Here is a 10,492-nt window from a genome sequence, read left to right as displayed (position 1 = left end):
AGCTCATTTATCACTATCATTTATTCATTCTTCCATTCATTCATTGTCTATCGCTGTGTCGTCCTTATGAAGGTGACAGATGATGTGATGGACTACATATCCCAGAATGCACCGCTGCTCTTCTTCACACTGCTGTGATTCAGTTTCAAACTTGTTTAAATCGAGATTTAAGTTTAAGCTGAAGTCTGTGATGTTAGCAGGGGGCGGAGCTTCAGGCCCAGTGGGCAAATTAATTCACTTTAATTAACTCTATTGAAATGTATTTAACTTCACTCTCCGTTGTTTCTTTGTCTACACACACACACACACACACACACACACACACACACACACACACACACACTCCTCTGGGATGTTATTTGAACATTTTGGCCAAACAGTTTTTCTTTTTTCTCTTGGCTTCAAACTGACAGAAAATCAATGAAAGTCTTCCTCCCTCCTCCTCCTCTTCTCTCCATCTTTCCTATGCCCCTCCTTCCCTTCTCTCCTCTCAGATTCACTCTGATTTCACTAACAAGCGTCACTTGGTTGTTATGACAACCACTGTCTGAGCCTGTAACTGGTCCGGTGCCTTGCTCAGGGGAACTAGGAATAGTTTGTGTGTGTGTGTGTGTGTGTGTGTGTGTGTGTGTGTGTGTGTGTGTGTGTGTATGTGTGTGTGTGTGTGTGTGTGTGTGTGTGTGTGTGTGTGTGTGTGTGTGTGTGTGGCTGGCTGGCAGGAGGTGTGGCCTCTGACCTCGCCCACAACTGCTGATCTCAGACTGTAATAGAGAGTTCACAGTCTGCTGACACACACACACACACACACACACACACTTGGTGGGGAGTAATCAATCACACATCTGTCAGACCTGTCAATCAAACACACACACCTGCCCAGTGAGGCCTCCTACTGGTTGATTAAAAGCTGATGTAGCACATGGAGTTCTGATAATCAATAATGATAATTATCACACACACACACACACACACACACACTTTGACTCCAGTGAAAATAAAAGAGAAACATTTGAATCTTTGTTTCATATTTTCACAACTTTTCTTCTTTTGCTTCATCAACATTTTAACATCACTGCTCAGCAAAATAAAAGCTTTCTTCTGACACTTTCAAAATAAAAGCTTTTATCCGACACTTTTACTTCCTACATGTTTGAATCTGTTACACAGCTTCCTGTCGCCAACGGCAACACACCAACAAGATAAGAGAAGACAGACACACACACACACACACACACACAGCTTCAGGCCCTGGTCCTGTAGTTTCTGGTCTCTAGGTTTGTGTCTCTGGTCCAAGTCTCTGGTCTCTGATCTTGTGGTCTTATGTGATCCAGATCAGAGCAAATGAAACAGTCTCAGAGTTTTGAGTCTTTTGGGACAAAAATTTCACGCTTTGATTCTTTAACATGAAGAGAACATGAGACAAGATGGAGGGATGAGAGAGAGAGACAGGGAGAGAGAAGAGGATGGAGGGGGAGGAGGAGGAGGAGGTGTAGAGCTGCTGCACCAGTGGGAACAGACTTCATCTGAAACAACACGTCGACCTTCACTTTCTCTCGTTTCTCGTTTTCTTTCTTGTTCTTTCGCATCGTTTGGTCGAAACAGTTTCCACTCGTTTAACAGAGTCTCAGGAGAGGAAGCCCCGCCCCCTCCTCCTCCTCCTCCTCCTCTCTGACCTCCACACATCTCAAACTGCAGCTGGGTTTATATACGTGAATAAAGGGTTAATATACAGTTAACAGTATATTATATATATTAGTATATCATATTATATATTTTTATATTATATTATAGTTTAGAACTTTATATACTTTTATTTTATATAATATTATATATTACATTACATTACATGTCATTTAGCAGACGCTTTAATCCAAAGCGACTTACAAGGGAATTGAGTACAATCAGCCAGGGATGGAGTTGAACTTGCAACCATGATGTCTTTTGCACGCAGGGTACCGGTCTTAACCACTGAGCCACATATTTTTTATATATATATGTTCATATATTTTGACATAATATTATATTATATTATATTTTATCACATTATATAATTTTTGTATTTTTGCATAATTGTATTTTATATTATATTATATTTTATCACATTATATAATTTTTGTATAATTGTATTTTATATTATATTATATTATCCCTCATCTACTGCTTTATCCTCCACCAGATGGTCGCAGGGGGCATCTGAGCTGACATAGGGCGATAGGCGGGGTCACACACACCGTGTGACTGTCACAGTGGTTTTACTCATAGACACATTTACGTTGACGTCAGCGCCTCCGCCATATTGGATGTGGCAGATCTGCCCCGTAAACTAATACAAGGAAATGGACTGAACTTCATAAAGCAACTTTCTACAAAGTGCTTTAAGTTAATGCCTCTTATTCACCCATTCACACACACACACACACACTAATATATCTGGGAAACAAGCAGGCACCAAAAACAACTATGTAACTTTTAAAGTGATGATTATAAATGTTTACTCCTTATGTTTAGGATATAAGTAAGCACCAAACCAACGTATGTATTTTTCTGATGCTGAGTGTTTACAGCTACTAATGTGTGTAACACTGTTACTGTGATGATAAATATTGAAATATTTATATTTAACATTTAATCTGTGTCTATAATAACCAGATCCTGAAATGTAGATGTGACATGAGGGTTTTCAGAATAAAGAGCACTAATGTTTACATTGAACTGATTTTGATTCATCGTTTTTATATTCACATTGATGTACATATATGTATATCTATCTATATATATAGATATATATATAGATATATATAGATATATATATATATATGTTCATCAATGTGAATATAAAAACGATGTACATATATACATACATATAAACATATGTATGTATATATGTTTTTGGTGCCTTTTTTCCCCCCAGATATATTAGTGTGTGTGTGTGTGTGTGTGTGTGTGAATGGGTGAATAAGAGGCATTAACTTCAAGCACTTTGTAGAAAGTTTGTTGATGAAGTTCAGTCCATTTCCTTGTGTTAGTTTCCAATATGGCGGCGACGTCGACATACGATTCAGCGCTCAAAGCGGCGTCTACGTCTGTGCTTTTACTAATGTGACTCTGCTGCCACCTGCTGTTCACACACACTTGCAGCCTGGCGGTGTTCTCGGTCTCCTCGCGAGACTTTGTGCCGGCTCTGATTAGCTCGCGGAGCCCTGACGTCACACCATTTGAAATGGAAACAAACGTGGGAAAAAGTGGGAACGTGACGATTCAAACGACGGGAAATGTGATTTCCGGCGAGGCGAGTGGACCTTCAAAGTAAAGGCAACATTATAGACGTTTTTTATGTGTTGAATTTTAAGCAAAAAAAGAAAGAAAACAAAAGCTGTAGAGTTTTTTAACAGTATATTATATATTAGTATATCATATTATATATTTTTTATTATATTATATTATAGTTTATAACTTTATATACTTTTATTTTATATATCATATATTACATTACATTACATGTCATTTAGCAGACACTTTTATCCAAAGCGACTTACAAGGGAATTGAGTACAATCAGCCAGGAATGGAGTTGAACTTGCAACCATGATGATGTCTGTCTCAGAGGAATTAAACTATCTTTAAAATCAAATATAATGTAGCACAGTGGTGCTAGATAATGAGCTAATCCACATGTTCATCATCATGTACCACTTTATCCTCCACCAGAGAGTCGCGGGGGGTGCTGTGCCAATCTCAGCTCCATGGGGCGATAGGCGGGGTACACCCTGGACAGTTCACCAGTCCATCGCAGGGCCACACACACAAAGATAGAGACAAATAACCACTCACTCTATTCACTCTCACACTCACTCCTATGGTCAATTTCGAGTGTCCAATTGACCTTATCCCCACACTGCATGTTTTTGGACTGTGGGAGGAAGCCGGAGAACCCGGAGAGAACCCATGCACACACGGGGGAACATGCAAACTCCATGCAGAAAAGCCCTTGTTCCAACCGGGGCTCGAACCCGGGTCTTGCATGTTCTTCTCGCTCCACCGTGGGTCCCTAATCCACATGTTACTAATGACTATATAATCAATAACTATCCAGGTTTTCATTATATAAGAGTCATAATTAAGCTCTAGTCTATGTGTGTGTGTGTAACGCGCTTGTGTCGTCTCACTGTCTGTCACATCTGTCATATTTGTTCTGTGTGATGTGTTTGAATTGTTTTATGTTGTTTAGGAGATTTTATCACTTGCAATATTTGGGAAATAAAATGTTTTAAAATATATATTGTTCTGGTTTCTGTGCTGCATAAAACAAAGAAATCATTCAAACTGAATCATTTCAGTTTGTGCACAAAAACAAGACATTTGAGCACATCGTCATTTACAGAGTTTGACAAACATTTGTACACATTTTATGAAGCTTTTTATCGTTAGTGATCAGTGTTCAAACATCATCAGTATTCATTAACCTAATAATTCTATGACTTATCAGCAAATACTCATTTGTTTACTTATTTCATGGTTACGCCTTATTTGTCGCTGGTGCCTTTATTGTGAAACGCCGCTCGTGTCTAACCGGAAGTGTCGCTGTGTTTGCTGTGAATTGAAGTCGCGGGTCAACAACAGAACAGAAGGTCGCGCGGCCGCAGCGAACGCAGTCACTGTTAGCTTAGCATCAGTCTGTGGATTCACTGAGCGGGAAATCGTGCGGACACGTTAGCTTCTCTCAGCTAACAGGCTAACCGCCGTGTGTGTGTGTGTGTGTGGTACCGCCGTTAGCATGCAGTGTGCTAACCAACTGAGGAAGAGGAGCGTGGAGGGAGGAGCGTGGAGCTGCAGAGCGGTGAGATCAGAGAGACGACGACGATGATGATGATGACGACGAAGGTGACGATGATGAAGATGTTTATGTTGTGATTGCAGAAGCGGATGTGTTTGGAGGCGGAGCTTCAGACAGTGGAATGTCCAATGGAAACAAATCATTCTTTGATTTTCACCACGAGTCAACAGCAGGTTAGTGACGTCATGACGACGGCTACATCAACAACTAGTTAAGAAAGTGTCACCTCTTATTAATGTGTGTGTCTGTGTGTGTGTGTAGGTGGGTGTGGTCAGACCCAGAGCCCCTCCTCCTCTTTGCTGTCAGCGCTGTCTGGGAGGAGAACCAGTGAGTACATTACATGTCATTTAGCAGACGCTTTTATCCAAAGCGACGTGCAATGGAATTGAGTACAATCAGCCGGGGTACCCGTCTTAACCACTGAGCCACTCCACCCAGTAACTGAGTAACTGTGTGTGTGTGATAAACAGGTCATAAAGTTTCAGGTTTATCACATGACCTTTGACCCCCATGAAAACACAGCAGCTGTAAACCGGGTTTCACAGTCCAGCACCAGATCACCCTGTACTGATACAGTAGAACCCTGAGTGTGATTTATTGTGGATGAACATAAACTGAGACTTTTAATTTGGAAACCACAGGGTTTACATACAGTATACTGGGGACTTTTACTTTGAGCGTGGTTTGAAAGAAAGTCAAGATTTTATTTTGAAAATGCAGGGTTAGATGAATAGAAACTTTGGCTTTTACTTTGAAAACTACTAGGTTGCATGTTGCGAATGAATAGTAATTTAGACTTTTACTTTGAAAACTTCCAGGTTTACTTTTAATATGAAAACTGTTCATTTCAGGGTCACATTAACCACATCCTGGGTCACTGAGCTCAACAACACTCCAACAGGAGGAGGCGTGGCTCTTCCTTGTGACTCCGCCCCAACACCTTCAGCGTCCTGAGACACTCACCATGGCCACGCCCACTTAAGGACCAATCACGTTTGTTTTGTTGTCAAGTCAATAATTGTCCCTTTAGCTCCTCCCCCTCACCACCATTGAACACACCTTCAGGAGTTTTGATTTCACTGAGCTGATGTCTGATTGGCTCACACATGTGGGCGGTGCTTTGTCCCACGCTCAGAGAACTCGGTGTGTTAATAACCGTATGTAGTTATTTTAACTAATGAAAACTAATCAATGATTCTAATTGGTTTATTGTGTTTACAGTAAAGGGCTATTCCACTGTTTTTTAACCCCACCCCCTTTGATCATGTGACTGTTATAAAAGCTGCTGCATTTACAAACTCCTCCACAATAAGATGAAAATGCAATATTGTGACTTGCGTTGTTTGAACGTTTACGTCATGTGTTTACTCTCAACCAATCAGAGCATTTCTATTTTGATGAAGCAGATTTTTTTATTTTTTAATGACTATAGATTCTATTTTTGGTGACATAATTTCCTGTTGGCTGTGACCAATCACTGGGCAGCGTTTGCACTGAAGACTAATTTCAAAATAAAAGTTTTGACTGAAAACGTCTGTTTCGTTTGACCTCAAACAGGAAGTGAGTTGTTGTTGTTGTTCTTAATGTTACAAAGTAAACAAAAATAACCTAATCAGGTAATTCAGAAAAACACATTTTTATCAGAACAGAAACATCAGATCAATAAAGACACAGAGATCCACAAGTCCCGCCCTCCTCAGCTGTCAATCACTCAGTCACAGAAGATTTTTGTTTCTTGGAAGGAGGAGCTTCACCTGTTCAGGGACAACAGAGAGAGCAGGTGAGAACAGGAACTCGCCTCCACTCACACTCCTGTAATCTCTCTGCTTTACGACTGGTTATTATTTGAACTGAACTATAATCAATGAGCTGAAAGAACCTACAGGTCTCAGACTGTGGTGGCGCCTCCTGCTGGTCACTGGCCTCACTGCAGCTCTTCACTGTGTAGATGATGCCACTGGCTGTCTTCCTGGTTTCTGAGAACAAACAAACAAACACAGGTCAACACACTGTAACTAAATAACCTCTGTGGTCATAATACTCATGTGAGTATGAAGTAGTAATAGTAGTAACTAGTTACCTCCGTGCAGTAGAACAGATCGACAGGTGGAGGAAACGGCTTCTTTACAATCTTTGTCTGATAATCCAAACAACAACGACCTGATGGGACAATCAAGGAGACAACAGAGAGAGAGTGTGTGTGTGTGTGTGTGCGCGCGTGCACGCATTAAGAGGATACAGGTTGGTGACATCATAGGGTCCTCTGAGCTCCAGCGCCTGAAACACATTCAGTCCTGATCAATATCTCTGATCAATCTTCACTGACTGACTGATTATTAATGACTGACCTTCTCAGCTGCACTGGACACCATGACACTCTGAAACAACACAGACGTCTGGATCAGACTCATGACATCATCACGACACTGATGACATCATCAGGTGACAGGACGTACCTTCCCTTTACAGCACTCGATCAGACTGATGGCGTTGGCGATGGTGTAGCGTCTCATGGTGGAGTCTCTGATGGCTGCAGAGTACGAGACCTCGAACACAACACCTCTGTCAATGGCCTGGACACACACACACACACACATTACTTCCTGACCATAATAACACAATGATGATGGAGGAGACGACAGCGGTGACCTCACCCCGTTCACTGGCGCTCTCTTAAAGAAGAAGGGAAGTCTCTCTGTGACGGAGACGCAGATGATGTCGATGTCGTAAACCATACACGCCGCCTGTGAACGCACCGGCACATCGACATTCAACACAGGTAAACAACACTCATGTGTACAGGAGTCAGTGAATGCAGCGGCGAGCGCAGCGTCAGTGAACACAACAGCGAAGTGTGTCAGTGTGTCAGTGAGCGTGACAGTGAAACGCAGCAGTGTGATGATGGAGTGTCAGTGAACGCAGCAGTAGTGTGAATGCGCGCCAGTGAGCCAAGCGTCTGAACACAACAGCGGTGTCAGTGAACACAACAGCGGCAGTGTCAGTGAAGCAAGCGGTGAGTGTCGGCTATGTCAAGCGCAGCAGAGAAAGCAGCGACAGCAGAGTCATGAGGCGCAGCAGCGAGTGTCAGTGAAGCAGCGGGCAGTGAAAGCCGCAGCGGTCGCAGTGGCGCGGCCGAAGTGAAACGCAGCGAAGTGTCAGTGAACGCAAGTGTCAGAGAAAGCCAGTGTCAGAGCGAGTGGCGCGGCGGCAGTGTGTCAGTGAACACAACAGCAGCAGTGTCAGTGGCGCGGCGTACAGTGAACACAACAGCAGGGTGTCAGTGTGTCAGTGGCGAGTGTCAAGTGTCAGTGAACAGCAGCGAAGTGTCAGCGCGAGTGTCAGTGAACGCAGAGGCGTCAGTGAACACAACAGCAGCGAGTGTCAGTGAGCGCAGCGGCGAGTGTCAGTGAACACAACAGCAGTGTCAGCGCAGCGGCGAGTGTCAGTGAACACAACAGCGGTGTCAGTGGCAGTGAACACACAGCAGCGGTGTCGGTGGCGCAGGCGAGTGTCAGTGAACACAACAGCAGCGAGTGTCAGTGTGTCAGTGAACACAACAGCAGCGAGTGTCAGTGAGCGCAGCGGCGAGTGTCAGTGAACACAACAGCAGCGAGTGTCAGTGAGCGCAGGCGTGTCAGTGAACACAACAGCGGTAGCGCGGTGTCAGTGAACACAAGCAGTGTCAGTAGCGGCAGCAGCCAGCGGCGGTGTCAGTGAACACAACAGCAGCAGTGTCAGTGGCGCGGTGTCAGTGAACACAACAGCAGCGAGTGTCAGTGGTGGCGGTGTCAGTGAACACAACAGCAGCGGTGTCAGTGGCGCGGCGGGCGGTGTCAGTGAACACAGCAGCAGCGGTGTCACAGGCGAAGTGTCAGTGAGCACAGCAGCAGCGCAGTGGCAGCGGCAGTGTCAGTGAACACAACAGCAGCGAGTGTCAGTAGTGTCAGTGCGGTGTCAGTGTCGGTGTCAGTGCAGTGTCAGTGAACACAGCAGCAGCAGAGTGTCAGTGAACACAACAGCAGCGGCAAGTGAACACAACAGCAGCGGTGTCGGTGTCAGTGAAGCAGCCGAGTGTGTCAGTGAACAGCAGCGAGTGTCAGTGTGTCAGTGAACACAACAGCGGTGTCAGCGCGTGTCAGTGGTGTGTCAGTGAACATCACTGTGGTTGTGGTGGGTAAGACATCAAAACATCTGTGTCAGTGTCACAGACGCCCAAAACACAACAGCACACTGTCAGTGATAAACACAACAGCATGTCAGTTGTCAGTTGTTTGAATTTTCATGCTCAGTCATCTGTCACACATGGAAGAGTTTCTCTGTGGTCGGCTGCACGGCCAAAAGATCAAAGCATCTGTACTCAGGAGCAGTCGACCTCTGAAGACACACACACACACACACACGTAAACAAACAGATACAGTGGTTTGAATGTTTATTTGAGGATCTAATTATTACAATTATCTGTAGATGATTCAATAATGATTAACAATCACTTGCTTTTATTTTGAAGGTATAAGTGTTTCCTGTTGAAAATAAATCAAAATAAAAGTCAACAATACTCACAAAGTGGAAGGAGTCTGACATCACCAACGTCAGTCTGTTCAGCACTCTGATTGGACGAGAGCGACCCTGTCACACAGTGGACAAGTCAAGGTTGTGTTTGAGTGGACACACACTTTAAATAAATTAGACTTTTAATTTGAAAAGTGCTGGGTTGTGTTTTAATATGGATGAATTCACACCCGCACGCGCGCACACACTGACTGTACCTGAACGACTGGTAGCTGATCCATCAGCTCGGTGATCGGGGTGGGGGCGGGGATTTGCTGCACACAGGAAATAAACACATGACATTCAAAAATAAAAGTTGCAATAAACTAGTCACATGTGGAACTGTTCTGGTCCGTGAACGCAGCACAGCAGTGACGCCACTCACCGGTTTCTTTTTAGCCTTTGGTTCAAACATGTAGTTAATGGCGACGGTGGAGAAACCGACTACACACACAGAAAACACACAAACTCAGCGGTTAATCACGACTTAACAGACGCTAATCGATCATTAATCAATAACAGCGTGGTGAGGCGTTCACTGACGCTGTTAGCATCTTTAACTCTGATAAACACGCAGAACAACAGACAGTAAAAGACAGTAAAACCGGATGCTAGCTCTGTTGTTAGCTGCGTTGCTAACGGTGCAGTTAACTCCAGACTCACGCTGAGCCGCGGTCTCTATCATCCTCTGCAGGACACTTTTGTCCTCCGTGAAAGTCAGGTTTAGGTCCATAAACACAGACATGCTGCTGCTGCTGCTGCTACTGCTGCTACTGCTACTGCTGGGAGACACACGTGCTGCCGCACAGCCTGCTGGGAAATGTAGTTTTTCCCCTTAACCCGCTGCCCGAGAAGACGTCCACATAAAATGTTAATATTTATTCAGTCTATGATTTCTACTTTAATGTGTTTACAACATACTGTTTAAGCCCCGCCCCTAACCAAACTAAAGCAAGGTCACTAACTACAACATTAGCCAAAATATAAAGTTATGACTGTCATACAATAGTTAATATTTGGCCCAAAGATAATGATATCATTATTGTTTTTATTATAATAATAACAATATCATGGGGTCACACGGTGGTGTATTGGTTAGCTACTACACCAC

The 10,492-nt window shown here is 43.6% G+C and overlaps 1 protein-coding gene across 1 annotated transcript; it reads right to left on the bottom strand.

The window, feature by feature from the left end:
* Positions 1–6,452: 6,452 nt before the first annotated feature.
* rpp30 (ribonuclease P/MRP 30 subunit) lies at positions 6,453–10,181 on the bottom strand. The gene is made up of 12 exons (XM_044013136.1): positions 10,045–10,181; positions 9,767–9,825; positions 9,600–9,656; positions 9,394–9,459; positions 9,135–9,206; positions 7,487–7,576; positions 7,289–7,405; positions 7,181–7,210; positions 7,072–7,109; positions 6,913–6,992; positions 6,716–6,808; positions 6,453–6,586 (listed from the first exon to the last, which is right to left on the bottom strand). Exons 1-12 carry the CDS (start codon positions 10,124–10,126, stop codon positions 6,540–6,542), a joined length of 831 nt encoding a protein of 276 aa, XP_043869071.1. The 5' UTR covers positions 10,127–10,181; the 3' UTR covers positions 6,453–6,539.
* Between the last annotated feature and the right edge of the window lie 311 nt (positions 10,182–10,492).

The sequence above is a fragment of the Solea senegalensis genome, linkage group LG18 (genome assembly GCF_019176455.1).
Source record: "Solea senegalensis isolate Sse05_10M linkage group LG18, IFAPA_SoseM_1, whole genome shotgun sequence".
NCBI lineage: Eukaryota > Metazoa > Chordata > Actinopteri > Pleuronectiformes > Soleidae > Solea > Solea senegalensis.
This window is presented reverse-complemented; position numbering and strand designations above follow the sequence as displayed.

Excerpts from the sequence above, each read along its gene's own strand:
- rpp30 (XM_044013136.1), bottom strand. The coding sequence starts at position 10,126 with ATGTCTGTGTTTATGGACCTAAACCTGACTTTCACGGAGGACAAAAGT. Across the intron at positions 7,577-9,134 it reads CCACAGAGAAACTCTTCCAT|GCGGCGTGTATGGTTTACGA; the intron begins GTGTGACAGATG and ends GTGCGTTCACAG. Across the intron at positions 6,587-6,715 it reads GCCACCACAGTCTGAGACCT|GTGAAGCTCCTCCTTCCAAG; the intron begins GTAGGTTCTTTC and ends GTCCCTGAACAG.